The sequence below is a fragment of the Oncorhynchus clarkii genome, chromosome 24 (genome assembly GCF_045791955.1).
Source record: "Oncorhynchus clarkii lewisi isolate Uvic-CL-2024 chromosome 24, UVic_Ocla_1.0, whole genome shotgun sequence".
Taxonomy (NCBI): Eukaryota; Metazoa; Chordata; class Actinopteri; order Salmoniformes; family Salmonidae; genus Oncorhynchus; species Oncorhynchus clarkii.
This window is the reverse complement of record NC_092170.1, coordinates 26,157,555-26,178,408: the sequence shown is the minus strand read 5'-3', so window position 1 is coordinate 26,178,408 and position 20,854 is coordinate 26,157,555. Positions and strand designations below refer to the sequence as shown.

Sequence of the window (20,854 nt, the reverse complement as noted above, 5' to 3'; positions counted from 1 at the left end):
GAGTTTGGAGTGTTACTGTTTGAGGTTGTGGACAGGTGTCTTTTATACTGATAACAAGTTCAAACAGGTGCCATTAATACAGGTAGCGAGTGGAGGACAGAGGAGCTCATTAAAGAAGTTGTTACAGGTCTGTGAGAGCCAGAAATCTTGCTTGTTTGTAGATGACCAAATACTTATTTTCCACCATAATTTGCAAATAAATTCATTCAAAATCCTACAATGTGATTTTCTGGATTTTTTTTCTCATTTTGTCTGTCATAGTTGAAGTGTACCTATGATGAAAATTACAGGCCTCATCTTTTTAAGTGAGAGAACTTGCACAATTGGTGGCTGACTAAATACTTTTTTGCCCCACTGTATGTTAGCTTTTGCTAACCTCCCTCCTTATCTCCCTCTCAGGCATTGACTGTTTTGGACCAGAGATTCCGGTCCCCGTACCAGAAACTTGTGACGGGACGGAGGAGTGGACACAAACTAAGAACCCTCTTCGCTACAGCCAGCCGTGTTGGATGCAGCTGAATAACAAGCTGAGAAAAAGAAAGAGCATTGGACTTTCCTGCTCCATTCAAAGGACTGCCATCCATGTGGTGGTATGATGAGACTGTGAGTCAGGAGAAACACAATCAGACGGGAGCAGATTGATAGAGGGAGAGAAAGAAAGGTACAGGAGTGAGTGTCAAGGTGCCCTCCTGACCCCAAGGTGATAGCACCAGTCAAGGCAGCAGGATGACCAGCCTGTTCAGGCGAAGCAACAGCAATGGAGGCTCCGGTGGAGGAGGAGGAGTAGGTGGTGGTGGTTCTTCCCCAGGAGAGCTCAACAACAGCCGACCTAACCGACAGGTGCGGCGCCTGGAGTTCAACCAGGCCATGGAGGACTTCAAGATCATGTTCCCCACCATGGATTACGAGGTCATCGAGTGCGTCCTGCGCTCCAACAACGGGGCGGTGGACGCCACCATCGACCAGCTCCTCCAGATGAGCATCGACGGAGAGGGATCGGATGACAGCTCTGACTCCGATGATAGCATCCCACCAGAGGTCAGTCAGTGCAGGGTCAAGGCTTCCACATGTTTTGCTAGGTGAACCGAACAAGCGTGCTCGCGTAAATCCTAAAATATCTTTGCTTAAACTAGAATAAAGCGGCAATAGTACCGTTTGTCCATCTTGAGATGCCGTAGTGAAGACCCTTGCCAGCTGGTCAGTGCATGCTCCGAGTACGCTTTCTGGTATTCTGTCTGGCCCCGCAACCTTGCGAATGTTAACCTGTTTAAAGATCTTACTCACACGGGCCTCCCGAGTGGCGCAGTGGTCTGAGGCACTGCATCGCAGTGCTAGAGGCGTCACTGCAGACGCATGGGACTGCCAGCCGCGATCGGGAGTCCCATAGTTAGGGGAGGGTATGGACAGACGACGCTGGGCCAATTTAGACCTTTAAATAGGTTAACATTGGCAAGGTCACGGGGCCAGACGGAATGTCTCTCTCTCTCTCCCCTCCTGTTCTTGTTGTAGTCTAGGTTTTAGTCAATAATAAATAATACATTGTGTCACAGTACCACACATAAAGAACGAACTGCAACCCATGTCATCTCACTACAATATAAATAGTAAAGTAGTGCTGTTTTGTGTGCTCCAGTTACCTTACCAGACACTAACCCCCCAACCAGCTTCTCTCTTAAAACTTAAATTATTTATCTTACTGACATGACTGATTTGAATGGGTAAATGTGTATTAACGTTATTGGGACATACTCTCTCTTTCTCTTGGTCTCCTCCATTCCCTGGGCTAGATTCTGGAGAGGTCATTAGAACCTGACAGTTCCGACGAGGAACCTCCCCCCGTCTACTCACCGCCCACTTATGACATGCACATCTACGACAGGAAGTACCCCGAGGCCCCGCCCACTCCTCCACCCAGGTAAATTGTCATACTATCACAGGAGGCTGGTGGGAAGAGCTATAGGTGAACAGGCTCATTGTAATGGCTGGAATGGAAAGATTGGAGTCAAACACATTGTTTCTATGTTTGACATGTTTGGTACCATTCCATTTATTCCATTCCAGCCATTACAATGAGCTCTTCCTCCTATATATGCTCCCACCAGCCTCCTCTGTACCATACTATACAGTTCAACAGATCTACAAAATGCCCAGAGAAGGAGTTTAACCTGTCTATGGGAATTCTTTAATTATGTATAGAATATGTGCATCTGGAACATGAACACTGATTACTTTATGAAAGGGAGGAAGGAGGGATGCATGTTTTAAAAACCCCGACAGGACCTTTGGTTTGCATGCAATCCCCTAGCCTGTACTCTATAAAGCCCAGAGGAACAGAGGAAGTGGTCCTATGGGGCCCTGGAATTTATATGCTCAGGCCTGTGGATATCACAGCCGACCACATGCTGTTATAGTTCGTCAAGGTTCCACCTGGTGGCCATTTTACTCTGTGTGTGTGTGTGTGTGTGTGTGTGTGTGTGTGTGTGTGTGTGTGTGTGTGTGTGTGTGTGTGTGTGTGTGTGTGTGTGTGAGAGTGATTGGTGCTTGTGTATCACTGGACCAGTTAATAACAAAAATCCATGTAATTGAATTTGCTTCAAGCCCCATTGTCCATGATTTATGATTCAAGACCATGTCCGCATTTGCTCTGCTTCACACCACCAGCTGGGAGATTCACAGTGATTGACTTTTTGGACTGTACAAAGTGGTGTGTTAAATGTGGTGACTGCTGCTCAAAGGGGATTTTATTGTGAAGACAAACAGACATGAATTATTATTTGTGTTTTCATGCATTGCTTACTTTTCACAGCATCAGTACACCATGTATGATGTGTGCGTTTAGTTTAGTTCTAGTGTGACATGGCATATGAATCTCTCTCTAGTCTGACCTTAACCTTTTGACCCTTGTCTGACCCAGGTTTGAGGCCCAGCTCCCGCCAGGTCACCGGCAGGTCCGCAGCTACAGGAACTGGAATCCACCATTGCTTGGCAACCTGCCAGATGATTTCCTGCGGATCCTGCCACAGCAACTGGATAGTATACAGGTACACAGTGGATGTGAAGAAAACCACACACAAAAAAATGCATTAGCAGTATGACATTATCATTAACAGCAGGGCGACATCCTGCTTACAGAAATCAATAGCAACTAAATTAAAACTCTCTTTCTCCATCTCACCTCCTCTAGGGCTCACAGAGCAGTCTGTCCCAGCCTTCTTCTTCCTCCTCTCTATCCTCCATCGTCCAGCAGACAAACCAGGGAGGTGTCGCCAAGCCAGGGACTGGTGGAGCCCTAGGGGCACCTGGAGGGCCCGGGGGCATGGCAGGGGTAGTCACGGAGCAGGAGCGTAAACTGAAACAGTACCTGGATGATGAACGCATCGCTCTGTTCCTCCAGAACGAGGAGTTCATGAGGGAACTGCAGCGCAACCGCGAGTTCCTTGTCGCCCTGGAGAGAGGTGTGTGTCATGCACAGATACGCATACATGGTCACCTGCATGATATACTTTAACACACAGAATGCATGTTCAGGACACAGTAGGCAGTAGTCAGGTTTATGCTTTCTACGGAGCGAGTCAGCTACGGAGCGAGTCAGCTACGCAGCGAGTCAGCTACGGAGCGAGTCAGCTACGCAGCGAGTCAGCTACGCAGCGAGTCAGCTACGCAGCGAGTCAGCTACTGTTGAAAATGCTCTTCTCTCTTTCATGCTATGCTAGTTGCAAAGTCCCTTGTGTATCTCATGATGCTTCATCCTACAAAAGTTTAACTTTGGGAAGCATGTCCCACTTTCATAAAGGTTTCCTAATAATAGATTACATTCTGCTATGTGTCCCCATATTGCGTTATAACATCCAGCTTTCTCTGTTTTAGATCGCTTGAAGTACGAATCAAAGAAATTCAAGTCCAATCATTCATCCTCTTACATGGAGAATTCCACAGCAGGTAGATGTCATTCATCCTCTTACATGGAGAATTCCACAGCAGGTAGATGTCATTCATCCTCTTACATGGAGAATTCCACAGCAGGTAGATGTCATTCATCCTCTTACATGGAGAATTCCACAGCAGGTAGAGGTCATTCATAAGCTTCACAAGTAAGCGTGCGTGTGTGTGTGTGCGTGCGTTATTCAAACACCCAATAGGCCTACTCATATGAATGACTTTGGGTTTATTTTGATAACGTCCCTTTATCACGTCCAATATCTAGCCACCTATATTTATCACTCACTACCACTGGGTATGGTGAATGCTTCTCCAAGTAGTTGTTGACACGATAAATGGCTTTCTCTGGAGTGATTCATTTAGTATTTTATTAGGATCCCCAAATATCCGCTGCCAGGAAACAAAACTCAACAATTAAAATACATAATATACATTACATCATTTTGTTATTTTATTTATTTATATTTTAATTTTAGTTTATTTAGTAAATATTTTCTTAACCAACAATGCAGTTTTGGAAAAAAATAAGAGTTAAGGGCTTGTAAGTAAGCATTTCACAAATAACATTTGATTTGATTTTGCTTTGATAATACAATACAAAATATATATTTAAAAAAAATGTAATTCTCTTTTAAAGTCAGTTTTTAAAAAATCAGTTTTTTATTGCTAGCTTGAGTTACCTTGGGTGACAGAGAGTTCCACATAATCATGGCTCTATTTAATACTGAGTGTTTCCCAGCCTTTGTTCTGGACCTGGGGACTGTGAAGAGACCTCTGGTTAAATGTCTTGTGTTGTACCGATGAGTGTTCAACTGTTTGAACAGATAGTTTGTGACCTTTAACCCATTAACACCTCGCACAAGGACCAATAGTGATACAGTCAACTTTGAGCCAGTAGAGATTGACATGCATAGCACTGACATTTGCCCTCCGTGTACATTGATTTAGATGAAAACAGAGCAGCATCTTATCATGGACAGACCTCTTCCCATTTTAGCAGCCATTGAGCATATACAGTGCCTTCGGGAAAGTATTCAGACCCCTTGACTTTTTCCAAATTTTGTTACATTAGACTTATTGTAAAATGGATTAAAAATATAATAATCCTCAACAATCTACACACAATACCCGATAATGACGAAGCGAAAACAGTTTTTTAGAAATGTTTGCAAATGTTTTAGAAAATAAAAAACAGATCCCTTATTTACATAAGTATTCAAACACTTTGCTATGAGACTTGAAATTGAGCTCAGGTGCATCCTGTTTCTGTTGATCATCCTTGATGTTTAAACAACTTGATTGGAGTCCTCCTGTGGTAAATTAAATTGATTGGACATGATTTGAAAAGTCACAAACCTGTCTATATAAGGTCCCACAGTTGACGTCAGAGCAAAATCCAAGCCATGAGGTTGAAGGAATTGTCCGTAGAGCTCCAAGACAGGATTGTGTCTTGGCAGTACCAAACAAGTACCAAACAAGGTCTGCAGCAGGTCCCCAAGAATATAGTGGGCTTCATTGTTCTTAAATGGAAGAAGTTTAGTACCACCAAGACTCTTCCTAGAGCTGAGCAAACTGAGCAATCGGGGGAGAAGGGCCTTGGTCAGGCAAGTGACCAAGAACCCGATGGTCACTCTGACAGAGCTCCAGAGTTACACTGTGGATATAGGAGAACCTTTCAGAAGGACAACCATCTCTGCAGCACTCCACCAATCATGCCTTTATGTAAGAGTGGCTAGACAGAAGCCACTCCACAGTAAAAGGCACATGACAGCCCTCTTGGAGTTTGTCAAAAGGCACTTAGAAGACTCTTTGACCATGAGAAACAAGATTATTTTTCAGCGGCAGGTACCGGGAGACTAGTCAGGATCGAGGGACAGATGAACGGAGCAAAGTGCAGAGAGATCCTTGATGAAAACCTTCTCCAGTGCGCTCAGGAACCTCAGACTGGGGTGAAGGTTCACCTTCCAAAAGGACAATGACCCTAAGCACACAGCCAAGACAATGCAGGAGTGACTTCAGGACAAGTCTCTGAATGTCCTTGAGTGGCCCAGCCAGAGCCCGGACTTCAACCCGATAGAACATCTCTGGAGAGACCTAAAAATAGCTGTGCAGCGACGCTCCCCGTCCAACCTGACAGAGCTTGAGAGAATCTGCATAGAAGAATGGGAGAAACTCCCCAAATACAGGTGTGCCAGCTTGTGCCGTCAGACGCAACAATGCTGTAATCGCTGCCAAAGGTAATTGAACAATGTACCAAGAAAAGGGTCTGAATACTTATGCAAATGCTATATTTTCATTTTTATTTGTAATACATTTGCAAAGATTTCTAAAAAACAGTTTTTGCTTTGTCATTATGGGTTATTGTGTGTAGATTGAGGGGGAATAGAATACGTTATTCATTTCAGAATAACACTTTAACGTAACAAAACGTGGAAACAGTCAAGTGGTCTGAATACTTTCCGAATGCATTGTATAGTAGGCCTAGTCTATAGAAAGCTGATGAGATCCTTCTCTTTTAAATAGAGGCCATCAAAACTCTGTTTTCTGCGTAGCCTATAGAAATGTTGCGTGAACTCGTGGGCTCCCATTAAGTGTTTGATTAGATCTTCTATTACATTTCCATTGATGTCCGAGTGATTAGAGGGACAATAGAGTGCAGTTTGCAAGTTTGGTAGGCTACTAATGACCAGCAGCTTCAGAGCTTGGAGAAGCCTAATTACTGTGATTACTGTGATTAATTTTCTGTCATGACTCGTGACCGCTGGGGTGGTGGTAATACGGTCACCGCAACAGCCCATGTCATGCCTAAGTTTTCAAATCTTGTCAACAAAAAAGTTCTTAAAGTGGTTGGCAATATCAAAGAGTTTTGTTATGAACAAGCCATCTGCCTCAGTGAAGGATGGAGCGGAGTTTGCTTTTTTTTGCCTAGAATTTCATTTAAGGTACTTCAGAGCTTTTTACTATTATTCTTTATATAATTTCTCATTTATTTATTTTTGAAGTAGTTTTTTGGGGGGGTTGATCATCTTTAATATTGCAGATGGCGTGGTTGTAGCTTTCATCAATGTATATATATATATATATATATATATATATATATATATATATATATATATATAGTATATAAACTCAGCAAAAAAAGAAACTTTCCTTTTTCAGGTCCCTGTCTTTCAAAGATAATTTGTAAAAATCCAAATAACTTCACAGATCTTCATTGTAAAGGGTTTAAACACTGTTTCCCATGCTTGTTCAATGAACCATAAACAATTAATGAACATGCACCTGTGGAATGGTCGTTAAGACATTAACAGCTTACAGACAGACGGCAATTAAGGTCACAGTTATGAAAACTTAGGACACTAGAGGCCTTTCTACTGACTCTGGAAAAACACCAAAAGAAAGATGCCCACAGGGTCCCTGCTCATGCCTTAGACATGCTGCAAGGAGGCATGAGGACTGCAGATGGGGCCAGGGCAATAAATTGCAATGGCCGTACTGTGCAATTTGTTCCAGTCATTGGCAGCAGAGAACTGTAAGGAAAGGCGGCCAATTAGGAGATGGCTTTGGGGGTGACCAGTGAAATATACCTGCTGGAGTGCGTGCTACAGGTGGGTGCTGCTATGGTGACCAGTGAGCTGAGATAAGGCTGGGCTTTACCTAGCAAAGACTTGTAAATGACCTGGAGCCAGTTTGTTTGGCGACAAATATGAAGTGAGGGCCAGCCAACGAGAGCATACAGGTCGCAGTGGTGGGTGGTATATGGGGCTTTGGTGACAAAATGGATGGCACTTTGATAGACTACTTCCAATATGCTGAGTAGAGTGTTGGAGGCTATTTTGTAAATGAAGGATCGGTAGGATAGTCAGCTTTACGAGGGTATGTTTGGCAGCATGAGTGAAGGATGCTTTGTTGCGAAAAAGGAAGCCATTTCTAGATTTAATTTAGGATTGGAGATGCTTAATGTGAGTCTGGAAGGAGAGTTTACAGTCTAACCAGACAACTAGGTATTTGTAGTTGTCCACGTATTCTAAGTCAGAACCGTCCAGAGTAGTGATGCTGGACGGGCGAGCAGTTGCGGGCAGCGATCAGTTGAAAAGCATGCATTTAGTTTTACTTGTGTTTAAGAGCAGTTGGAGGCCACGTAAGGAGAGTTGTATGGCGTTGAACCCCGTTTGGAGGTTTGTTAACACAGTGTCCAAAGAAGAGCCAGATGTATACAGAATGGTGTCGTCTGCATAGAGGTGGATCAGAGAATCACCAGCAGCAAGACCGACATCATTGATGTATACAGAGAAAAGAGTCGGCCCGAGAATTGAACCCTGTGGCAACTCCATAGAGACTGCCAGAGGTCCGGACAACAGGCCCTCCGATTTGACACACTGAACTCTATCTGAGAAGTAGTTGGTAAACCAGGCGAGGCAGTCATTTGAGAAAACAAGGCTGTTGAGTCTGCCGATAAGAATGTGGTGATTGACAGAGTTGAAAGCCTTGGCCAGGTCGATGAAGACGGCTGCACAGTATTATCTTTTATCAATGGCGGTTATGATATCGTTTAGGACCTTGAGCGTGGCTGAGGTATACCCATGACCAGCTTGGAAACCAGATTGCATAGCGGAGAAGGTACGGTGGGATTCTAAATGGTCTGTGATCTGTTTGTTAACTTGGCTATCGAAGACTTTAGAAAGGCAGGGCAGGATGGGTATAGGTCTGTAACAGTTTGGGTCTAGAGTGTCACCCCCTTTTGAAGAGGGGGATGACCGCGGCAGCTTTCCAATCTTTGGGGATCTCAGACAATTTCGGCAGATCATTTTAGAAAGAGAGGGTCCAGATTGTCTAGCCCAGCTGATTTGTAGGGATCCAGATTTTGCCGCTCTTTCAGATCATCAGCTGTTTGGATTTGGGTGAAGGAGAAATGGGGGAGGCTTGGGAGAGTTGCTGTGGGGGGTTGCAGTGCTTTTGACCGGGGTAGGGGTAGCCAGGTGGAAAGCATGGCCAGCCGTAGAAAAATACTTATTGAAATTCTCAATTATCGCGGATTTATCGGTGGTGACAGTGTTTCCTAGCCTCAGTGCAGTGGGCAGCTGGGAGGAGGTGCTCTTGTTCTCCATGGACTTTACAGTGTCCCAGAACTTTTTGGAATTTGTGCTACAGGATGCACATTTCTGTTTGAAAAAGCTATCCTTTGCTTTCCTAACTGCTTGTGTATATTGGTTCCTAACTTCCCTGAAAAGTTGCATATCGCTGGGGCTATTCGATGCAGATGCAGTACACCATAGGATGTTTTTGTGCTGGTCAAGGGCAGTCATGTCTGGTTACTACAGAGTTTGTGTGTCTAAACTTTTGACTGGTACTGTACATACACATATACATTTATATAATTTATCTTTGTTCTATAGTAATTAAAAAAACATAAAAAATAAAAAACGTAAGTCTTAAAGTGCCCAGAGAAAATGTAACTACAGCTGTAGTCACCAATTAAGACTTTACAAAAATGGTTGAAGTAGATTGTTTGTTCACTGCTCAGGTTCATTATTATATGTGAATGTGTGTTACTGCGTTAGTGTTTTCTTGTGTGTGTGTGTGTGCATAATATGCTTATGTTTGTCTTTTACAACTAATTTCTTTGTTTCCAGGAGAGCACTGTGCTTCGAGGTCGATGGAGGCTTGTACTGCTGTGTCAGATGATGCCATGTTCAGAGACAAACTCAAACACATGGGCAAATGTAAGGCATCCTCTACCAGCAGGCCACTCAATACACATTATTACCATCCCGTCTCTCTCTGGCAATGGCCAGTTAATGAACTTAATCACTAGAACAGCATACTTTTGCAAACCCCCCCGATACGGTTGTCTTCTCTCCCACATAGCAACAAGAAAGAAGCTGTTTGAAATCGCCAGATCATTCTCTGACAAGACAAAGAGAAGAAAGTTAAAAAGAAGAACGCTGCTGAAGCACCAGTCGTATCCTTCATTGCCAGTCGATACTAATTTCCAATCAGAAACATTGGATGGGTTCCGTTTTTGCAGTGATGGCTTTTTATAGAACTCAATGTTCAAGTGCCACATACTGTATAATACAGATGCATATGTATCAATATCCAGGCCTTTAGGTGTTTCCCTTGACCATATCCCCTCTAAGACTGGGCACAGCCAACTCCACAGCCAACCTCCTGGAAGATGTGGAGGGAAGCCCAGAAGATGGCCAGCCCAGAAGATCAGACACTCAGGAAGATGATGTGCCACACAAGGAGCCTTTGTCATGGTGAAAACCTGTCTCCTTCCCTGTTGGAAATTGTATCACTTTACTCTGTGCAACTACTATAACCGCTCTAATCAAACATTATTGTTGACTTACATCATTTGTTTATAGATAGGCCTTTTGGCTGTAATCTGACAAACATGTCACCTCCATTTCAGATTCTCCAAGGCTGCACCACATCAGGGTTTCCATGGTGACAGCAGAATGACCCATGGCTGGTGGCCACGCAATACTTTGGCTCCCTCCCCTAACACAGGCCAGCCAATCTCAGGCCCAGAAGTGACCTGGGACCACCCCCTCGCCCAGGAGGAGAGGAAGCAGACTGCTACCACCTCTCCTTAACTCTGACTGTTCATAACCGCATTGGATTACCATTATAATCTCTGTATTATAACTCTTCATTAATATATGATTTCATATGTAAAGGGAAGATGCATTAGTCTTTTGACAGTTATTTTTTTGTTGTTGTGTCAGCTCCCTTTAATCCCCATTGCAGAAGGCATGGCAGCCCTGCTGGTGATGATCTTAACATATGGACTCATCTAGTGTTACCACTCTAATCTCTTTGATATGGCTGGGGTAGGTCACTCTAGAGCCAAAGTGTGCACAAGCACCTCTGAAATGTCCCATAATAAATCATGTTCACTCCCAGTACCCATGTGTTGCTATGCCCATTTGGTCACCGTTTTAAACAGACAGTAACCAGTGATGATGTGGCAAGTTTTCAACTAGAATCACAGCTCAATCCCATGTTTCCTGAAAGTTCAGGACACAGAAACAACTTGTAAACAGAGACTCTAACATTACAGTTGACTCCCCCTTGTAAATCTGGATCTGCCTCGGAGCAATTTGACAGCAGATGATATCATCAGAGACCTGTGTGTGTCAGTCAAGGGGTTGTTATTTAAGTTGCCCTGCTCAAATGTCAACAAACCCTTCTGTTGCACCCTCCTATATCAAAGAGGCATTCAAACCTGCCAAAAGGGTCACTTGTTCCAAGCGGGTCATATTTCATCCCATATTGTTATGTCAATGTGTAACTAAATGCCAAGTGTAACCTTTAATCCCATTTCAGGAACTCTGACAAACTTCTTAAGATTTCATGTGAACTGAAATATCCCTCAAGCTAACTGACTGCCATATCTCACTATTCTCATGTCTTTTTCAATACAGCCTTTATATACTAACCCTATTTCGTTGAGAGTAAGGAGGGGTGCATATTGCTGAATTCGTGTTATTAATGAGTACACAATAATATAACTAGTAGAAATATTTGCTAAACAAATATGCCAGTGATCTGTGCACATTGTTGATAAACGTGTTTTATGTGGTGTAATGGGAAATTAACTGTTTGTAATGGGAAGTGTTGGGTATGGAGAGAGCAGAACATGATATGGATGATGCCTCTGTGAGGTGAGGACTGGCATTGATCTTGATTAGATGCTGTTGGGTGTATCGGTAGAAAAGAGGAGGCTGATGATGACCCAGCGCTGTGATATGAGTTTCAACAGACAGTCGAGCTAGATTTAAAGTCAACCCTTTGAGCCACTATCTGATTCGCAAGGTTCCACATTGATCCGTCACTTTCCCAACTATTGGAAATGATTACTGTCTTATTCTGAAGCCTTCTCCCCGAAGGGTGCTCTTTGCTCACGATCGTTAAAAAGGAAGGGACAGACTGGTGTCGGAAATATGGTGGCAACTCTCTCCACCATGCTTCTAAAAATGTCTATGTTTTAAAATTGATGCATAAAAGTGAGCAAGCCAAGTGCACGCTTTAGGGAGAAGGGTGGGGAATTGGAACACCAATTCATTCACTCTACCTTCTTAAATGGATTTACATGTAAATGTTTGATTTGCTACCTCTCAATCTAGATGGCTCAATGATTGAAACGTATGTTTTTACTATTGAAATTGAAGATGATTCAAATCAAATCACCCATTTACAGTTTTTCCTTGATTCAGGAATGAGACGCGTTTTAACCCTTCTCTGTCAGGATGTTGACAGAAGACCTCATTGGTGATAGGTCATGTGTTGTATATAAGGAGAAAGGTATGTTTGTTGAACATACGGAGAAAGTTTTCTATGTACAAGTATTGATTGTGTGATGGGAGTCTGAAATCGACCCTTTCAGTGTTCTTTTTGAAGTCTTGATGTTATGGATTGGGTTTGGAATTTTGCCCCTTTGACAATTTCTGTCTGTTGTCATTTTCTTGTTTGTTAGTTTTGCTCTCAGCATTTTTCTCATATAGGTCTTCAAACTCTCTAAACATGTTTGCCAATAAAATGTGTTTATTCCCCTTGCCATAATGAAAAAGATTAGCCATAATGACACCCACTCGTTTATACTGTTTTTGAGCGGCATATAGGGGGCGCCATTATCCAGCTTACTCAAACTGCCATCAGACTATCCAGACTATCCAGACATTGTTACTGTCATGCTATTCACATCAGTGGAGGCTGCTGAGGGGAGGACGGCTCATAATAATGGCTGGAATGGAACGATTGGAATGGCATCAAACACATAGAAACTATGTGTTGGATAACATTCAACTGATTCCGCTCCAGCCATTACCATAAGCCCGTCCTCCCCAATTAAGGTGCCACCAACCTCTTGTGATTCACATTCATATCCATATAGGTATTTCAAATGGGTATTTGTAATATATACTACCATTCAAAAGTTTGGAGTGACTTAGAAATGTCCTTGTTTTTGAAAGATAATTTTAAAATAACATCAAATTGATCAGAAACACAATGTAGACATTGTTCATGTTGTAAATGACTATTGTAGCTGGAAACAGCTGATTTTTATGGAGTATCTACATAGTCGTACAGAGGCCCATTATCAGCAACCATCACTCCTGTGTTCCAATGGCACATTGTGTTAGCTAATTCAAGTTTATCATTTTAAAAGGCTAATTGATCATTAGAAAACCCTTTTGCAAAGATGTTAGCACAGCTGAAAACTGTTGTTCTGATTAAAGAAGCAATAAAACTGGCCTTCTTTAGACTAGTTGAGTATCTGGAGCATCAGCATTTGTGGGTTCGATTACAGGCTCAAAATGGCCAGAAACAAAGCACTTTCTTCTGAAACTTGTCAGTCTATTCTTGTTCTGAGAAATAAAGGCTATTCCATGCGAGTAATTACTAAGAAACTGAAAATCTCATACAACGCTGTGTACTACTCCCTTCACAGAACAGTGCAATCTGGCTATAACCAGAATAGAAAGAGTGGGAGGCCCCGGTGCACAACTGAGCAAGAGGACAAGTACATTAGTGTTTAGTTTGAGCAACAGACGCCTTATTTTCAGTCCTCAACTGGCAGCTTCATTCAATGGTACCCGCAAAACACCAGTCTCAACGTCAACAGTGAAGAGGCGACTCTGGGATGCTGGCCTCTAGGCAGAGTTCCTCTGTCCAGTGTCTCTGTTCTTTTGCCCATCTTAATCTTTTATCTTTATTGGCTAGTCTGAGATATGGCTTTCTCTTTGCAACTCTGCCTAGAAGGCCAGCCAGTTGAGGACTTGTGAGGCACCTGTTTCTCAAACTAGACACTAATGTACTTGTCCTCTTGCTCAGTTGTGCACCGGGGCCTCCCACTCGTTCTATTCTGGTTAGAGCCAGATTGCGCTGTTCTGTGAAGGGAGTTGTACACAGCGTTGTACGAGATTTTCAGTTTCTTAGCAATTTCTCCCATGGAATAGCCTTCATTTCTCAGAACAAGAATAGACTGACAAGTTTCAGAAGAAAGTGCTTTGTTTCTGGCCATTTTGAGCCTGTAATCGAACCCACAAATGCTGATGCTCCAGATACTCAACTAGTCTAAAGAAGGACAGTTTTATTGCTTCTTTAATCAGAACAACAGGTTTCAGCTGTGCTAAGAAAATAGTGTTTCTTTCAAAAACAAGGACATTTACTGGATACTGGAGTGCTTTCATTTATTTCTATAGAATACATTCTAACTCATATCTGCAGTAGCTGAGAGAGCATCTTTGATAAGACACAGGTTACGTTTGTTTACAAAAGCCTGTGACAGTTCACCCACTGACCAGTCAGCAGGTTTATGTCTGTCTATTACAACATTACATGATATCAGTAAGTCGCCAAGTGCTTGCACTCCATTGGTCTATTGCTTAGTTTTGTTCTTTTCAGAAAAGAGAGAAGGGAAAATGTTTTTTGTATCTTCAGTTCCAGGCTTTTGACTGACATCTGAACACGAGTGCAGTTTTGTTATTGCACTGTCGAGGGCAAAACTCGTCTGCATGGTTTTGTGACGTGATTTCAAAATGGCTTGATGTTTGATGACTGCTCATAGAAATTTGTAGATACGTTATCCTCTCAGGGAAGCTCCACTCTTTGTACTGTTCTTCCATTTCCAATTTGTGCGACTTGGTAAAAGCACAGTTAAGAATATAAAAAGGTATATTTAGGCTGGTAGTTTATTTCTTTATAAGCCTCAAATATCATGTTGGTGGCCAGACATGATTTCAAATGCATACTGGAGCGGTCTGTGCGATAGACCAAAAAGCTGCATATAGGCCTAGTTGTTGTACGGAAAAGAGCATACTCAAAATAACTTCAAACTTTAACGTTTTAACCTTTTCTGACCAATAGACATGCAGCACCACAAATGCTTGGTTAATTATGTTTTTGTTGAGATGTTATGATATGCTTCATTATGAATGTACATGAATAGAGATGAGGCCAGTAATAGCAGACAACATGCTTGTTTACAATGCACTCATGAGCCTGCAATCTTCTATGGCTCATAATCCTATCATAAGAATGTATGCCATAGTTACGTTGAAGAACTACCACCACAGGCCTGATGGTTTGTAGTTTCGTATGGAACTTGTGCGATCTGTGTGGCCTGTCCATAAACGACCCCTATAGCCTCTAACCTCCAGGCATTTTTGTAGATCTGTTTCTGGACAGGACTGTAGCTAATCCTACCAGTCGGTCAAACGTATGAAAAGCGTTGCTCATTATCAAAACTGATATACATTTCAAGAACTTCAGAATTTGTATGATTCAACATGTTTGTTTGTGTCATATTTTGGAAGGCCAAGGTCAGAAGCCAGTTTCTACCCACAACATATGTTTAAGGTTCTTTAGGTGATTGTTGTACTCAAGATTGATTTCTGGATCAGATTTTTCTTACACTTTATTAAGAAAGTTTCTTATAGCTATTGAAATAATCAAATTGTGTTGTACCCTGTCTGATGTGATTGTGTGACATTTGTAAAGATTTATTAACCGATTCTGCTCATTAAAGTTGTTTATCGATCCCTTAGACAAGATTGTCACAACTGACCAGAGAAAATGACTTATCGCTCAACATCAGGTTCCTGATGAGGCCTATCTCTTTGAAGAGAGAGAAAGATCTAGGACTTTCGTGAGCGAGATTTGAAGTGAAATGGTTCTAGCTAAGACAAAACATTTTGGGAATAGATACTAAATCTAATTTTATTTGTCACATGCGCCAAATACTTACCAAGAAATACTTACAAGCCCTTAACCAACAATGCAGTTTTAATAAAATTAGAATTAAGAAAATATTAACTAAATAAACTGAAGTTTAAAAAAATACCCCATAATGACAAATTATTATTATTTTTTATTTTTGTTGCAAATGTATTCAAAATGTTTAAAATGATCTCACATTTACATAAGTATTCAGACCCTTTACTCAGTACTTTGTTGAAGCACCTTTGGCAGTGATTACAGCCTTGAGTCTTCTTGGGTATGACGCTCCTCTTAAACTCTGTCAGATTAGATGTGGAGCGTTGCTGCACAGCTGTTTTCAGGTCTCTCCAGAGATGTTTGATTGGTTTCAAGTCCGGGCTCTGGCTGGGCCACTCAAGGACTTTCAGAGACTTGTCCCAAAGCCAATCCTTTTATTTTTTATTTAACTAGGCAAGTCAGTTTAGAACAAGTTCTTATTTTGGAGGTGGGGATAAAGTGACTATGCATAGATAATAAATAATTGTAATACTCCAGGTTGCCATTTGATCAATTGTTTCATTCATTCTAACGGCTTGGGGGTAGAAGCTGTTAAGGAGCCTTTTGGACCTAGACTCCGGTACCGCTTGCTGTGTGGTAGCAGAGACAACAGTCTATGACTTGGGTGGTTGGAGTCTGACAATTTTTTGGGCCTTCCTCTGACACCGCCTCACCGCCTCTGACACCGCCTGGTATAGAGGTCCTGGATGGCAGGAAGCTTGGCCCCAGTGATGTACGCACTACCCTCTGTAGCGCCTTACAGTCAAATGCCGAGTAGTTGCCATACCATGTGGTGATACAACCGGTCAGGATGCTCTATATGGTGCAGTTGTATAACTTTTTGAGGATCTGGGGACCCATGCCAAATCTTTTCAATCTCCTGCGGGGGAATAGAGTTGTCGTGCCCTCTTCACGACTGTCTTGGTGTGTTTGGACCATGATTGTTTGTTGATGTGGACACCAAGGAACGTGAAGCTCTCAAACCGCTCCACTACAGCCCCATCGATGTGAAGGGGAGCGTGTTCAGCCCTCCTTTTCCTGTAGTCCACGATCATACTATAGTGCACCGTTTGCACTCTCCTTTCTTGTTATATTCAGAAAGGAATTTTAGATTCAGTGTAAACAATCGTGTTTTATGAATGGTAAAGGTCACATTATGTGACCATTAACACAAATGTGTGTCATGTCATGATGTGTCCCATTCCAAGTTCTACGGAGGGTGCTCCAGCAAATAAACAGCAGAGACCTGAGGACACCATCCAACCTGGAACTGAGGGAGTAGTGTTTGTTCTGATGCTATTTTGAAAGCCAAGAAGAAAATTATTTAAAACTTTTTTTTAAAATAATCACAATCACAATGATATATTTTACTTTATGGGGACTGAATGTTTCAAGATGGCGTAGCATCTCATTCCAAGATGGCGTAGCATCTCATTCCAAGGTGGCGTAGCATCTCATTCCAAGGTGGCGTAGCATCTCATTCCAAGATGGCGTAGCATCTCATTCCAAGATGGCGTAGCATCTCATTCCAAGGTGGCGTAGCATCTCATTCCAAGGTGGCGTAGCATCTCATTCCAAGGTGGCGTAGCATCTCATTCCAAGGTGGCGTAGCATCTCATTCCAAGGTGGCGTAGCATCTCATTCCAAGGTGGCGTAGCATCTCATTCCAAGGTGGCGTAGCATCTCATTCCAAGGTGGCGTAGCATCTCATTCCAAGGTGGCGTAGCATCTCATTCCAAGGTGGCGTAGCATCTCATTCCAAGGTGGCGTAGCATCTCATTCCAAGGTGGCGTAGCATCTCATTCCAAGGTGGCGTAGCATCTCATTCCAAGATGGCGTAGCATCTCATTCCAAGATGGCGTAGCATCTCATTCCAAGATGGCGTAGCATCTCATTCCAAGATGGCGTAGCAGTCGGACGTGTGTTTGTCTTTGTCTGATCCCGTGTAATAGTTTCTTTTGTATATACACAGCTCAAAAAAATAAAGGGAACACTAAAATAACACATCCTAGATCTGAATGAATGAAATATTCTTATTAAATACTTTTTTCTTTACATAGTTGAATGTGCTGACAACAAAATCACACAAAAATTATCAATGGAAATCAAATTTATCAACCCATGGAGGTCTGGATTTGGAGTCTCACTCAAAATTAAAGTGGAAAACCACACTACAGGCTGATCCAACGTTGATGTAATGTCCTTAAAACAAGTCAAAATGAGGCTCAGTAGTGTGTGTGGCCTCCACGTGCCTGTAGGACCTCCCTACAACGCCTGGGCATGCTCCTGATGAGGTGGCGGATGGTCTCCCGAGGGATCTCCTCCCAGACCTGGACTAAAGCATCCGCCAACTCCTGGACAGTCTGTGGTGGATGGAGCGAGACATGATGTCCCAGATGTGCTCAATTAGATTCAGGTCTGGGGAACGGGCGGGCCAGTCCATTGCATCAATGCCTTCCTCTTGCAGGAACTGCTGACACACTCCAGCCACATGAGGTCTAGCATTGTCTTGCATTAGGAGGAACCCAGGGCCAACCGCACCAGCATATGGTCTCACAAGGGGTCTGATGATCTCATCTCGGTACCTAATGGCAGTCAGGCTACCTCTGGCGAGCACATGGAGGATGCCACCCCACTGACCCACCGCCAAACCAGTCATGCTGGAGGATGTTGCAGGCAGCAGAACGTTCTCCACGGCATCTCCAGACTCTGTCACGTTTGTCACGTGCTCAGTGTAAACCTGCTTTCATCTGTGAAGAGCACAGGGCGCCAGTGGCAAATTTGCCAATCTTGGTGTTCTCTGGCAAATGCCAAACGTCCTGCACGGTGTTGGGCTGTAACCATTACACTGGATCATCGCAGCAAGCTAGCTGCAAACGAGTGGCTACTGTTAGCTAATGCCTCTGTCCCGAATCAAGCACCAGTTAGCCTTGAGCGAGCCTCGCCCATATACCGGCTAACTTCTTGTGCTACAATACCTCTTTTGCCAATTGGCCTGGACCCTTTATTGTCGACATGGAGCCCCGCCAATCCATCGCGACTGGTCTGCCGACGTAATCGTCCGATGTAGTTTCAACAGGCTTTTCATTGTGAAGTCGCTTAAGACCCATCCGTAAGCCCCGGCCCGCTAAGTTTCTGAACGCCGTTGTCTCCCGCTTGCCTAGCGTAGTAGCGACTACTGAACGGCTCCCTGACTTAGCTATTGCTGCTCATTGGACCATATGATCACTCGGCTACACAGCTGATGCCTGCTGGACTATTTACTAACGCGGTACCTCTTTTTGTTTATCTGTCGGCACCATCCTCAAACTCAGGTCCTGTGTGTCCCTAACTGACCCTCTCTGCCCATTAATTTCCATCTACCCGTTGTTGTCTAAGCTCTCCCGATCCACACCCGTATTTGCTTTATGCCTCTCTCTAATGTCAATATGCCTTGTCTACTGCTGTCTCGGTTAGTACTTATTGTTTTATTTCACTGTAGAGCCCCCAGTCCCGCTCAACATACCTTAGATAGCTCTTTTGTCCCACCCCCCAGACATGCAGAGACCTCACCTGGCTTAAATGGTTCCTCCAGAGAGGCAATCTCTCTCATTGTCACTCAACGCCTAGGTTTACCTCCACTTTACACACATCCTACCATACCCTTGTCTGTACATTATGCCCTGAATCTATTCTACCATGCCCAGAAATCTGCTCCTTTTATTCTCTGTTCCCAGTGCACTAGACAACCAGTTATTACAGCCTTTAGCCGTACCCTTATCCTACTCCTCCTCTGTTCCTCTGTTGATGCAGAGATTAACCCAGACCCTGTAGCCCCCAGTACCAGACCTATTCCCCAGGCACTCTCATTTGTTGACTTCTGTAACCGTAAAAGCCTTGGTTTAATGCATGTTAACATCAGAAGCCTCCTCCCTAAGTTTGTTTTATTCACTGCTTTAGCACACTCCGCCAACCCTTATGTCCTAGCCGTGTCTGAATCCTGGTTTAGGAAGGCCACCAAAAATTCAGAAATGTCCATCCCCAACTACATTTTCCGTCAAGATAGAACTGCCAAAGGGGGCGGAGTTGCAATCTACTGCAGAGATGGCCTGCAGAGTTCCGTCATAATATCCAGGTCTGTGCCAAAACAGTTCAAGCTTATACTTTTAAAAATCCACCTTTCCAGAGAAGTCTCACTGTTGCCGCTTGTTATAGACCCTCCTCAACCCCCAGCTGTGCCCTGGACTCCATATGTGAATTGATTGCCCCCCATCTATCTTCAGGGTTCGTACTGTTAGGTGACCTAAACTGGGATATGCTTAACACCCCGGCCTTCCTACAATCTAAGCTAGATGCCCTCAATATCACACAAATCACACCCCAGGCCTTCCGTAACCACGGGCACCCTCATAGATATCATGCTGACCAACCTGCCCTCTAAATACACCTCTGCTGTCTTCAACCAGGATCTCAGCGATCACTGCCTCATTGCCTGCGTCCGTAATGGGTCCGCGGTCAAACGACCACCCCTTATCACTGTCAAACCCTCCCTAAAACCCTTCAGTGAGCAGGCCTTTCTATACGACCTGGCCTGGGTATCCTGGAAGGATGTTGACCTCATCCCGTCAGTAGAGGATGCCTGGTTGCTCTTTAAAAGGGCTTTCCTCGTCATCTTAAATAGGAATGTCCCATTCAAAAAAGGTAGAACTAAGAACCAAATATAGCCCTTGGTTCACTCCAGACTTGACTGCCCTTGACCAGCACAAAAACATCCTGTGGCGTTCTGCAGTATCATCGAATAGCCCCCGCAATATGCAACTTTTCAGGGAAGTTAGGAACCAATATACACAGTCAGTTAGGAAAGCAAAGGCTAGCTCTTTCAAACAGAAATTTGCATCTTGTAGCACAAATTCCAAAAAGTCCTGGAACACTGTAAAGTCCATGGAGAACAAGAGCACCTCCTCCCAGCTGCCCACTGCACTGAGGCTAGGAAACACTGTCACCACCGATAAATCCACTATAATCTAGAATTTCAATAAGCATTTTTCTACGGCTGGCCATGCTTTCAACCCGGCGGCTACCCCTACCACGGCCAAGAGCTCTGCACCTCCCACAACTTGCCCACTTCTCCTTCACCCAAATCCAGATAGCTGATGTTCTGAAAGAGCTG

General features: G+C 43.5%; 1 protein-coding gene across 2 annotated transcripts in view; it reads left to right on the top strand.

Moving 5' to 3' along the window:
• The window catches only part of LOC139382439 (CUE domain-containing protein 1-like), a 38,355-nt gene extending 25,701 nt beyond the window's left edge, over positions 1-12,654 (top strand). Inside the window, exons 3-11 of one of the 2 annotated variants that reach the window (XM_071126487.1) lie at positions 400-1,038; positions 1,788-1,915; positions 2,915-3,041; positions 3,185-3,455; positions 3,868-3,939; positions 9,573-9,662; positions 9,808-9,901; positions 10,080-10,202; positions 10,358-12,654. In XM_071126487.1, coding sequence (XP_070982588.1) covers positions 727-1,038; positions 1,788-1,915; positions 2,915-3,041; positions 3,185-3,455; positions 3,868-3,939; positions 9,573-9,662; positions 9,808-9,901; positions 10,080-10,202; position 10,358 — 1,218 coding nt within the window. In that variant the 5' untranslated portion in view covers positions 400-726 and the 3' untranslated portion in view covers positions 10,359-12,654. The remainder of the gene's footprint in view (positions 1-399; positions 1,039-1,787; positions 1,916-2,914; positions 3,042-3,184; positions 3,456-3,867; positions 3,940-9,572; positions 9,663-9,807; positions 9,902-10,079; positions 10,203-10,357) is intronic. The other variant, XM_071126489.1, reaches the window with a different exon arrangement.
• The last annotated feature ends 8,200 nt before the right edge of the window (positions 12,655-20,854 follow it).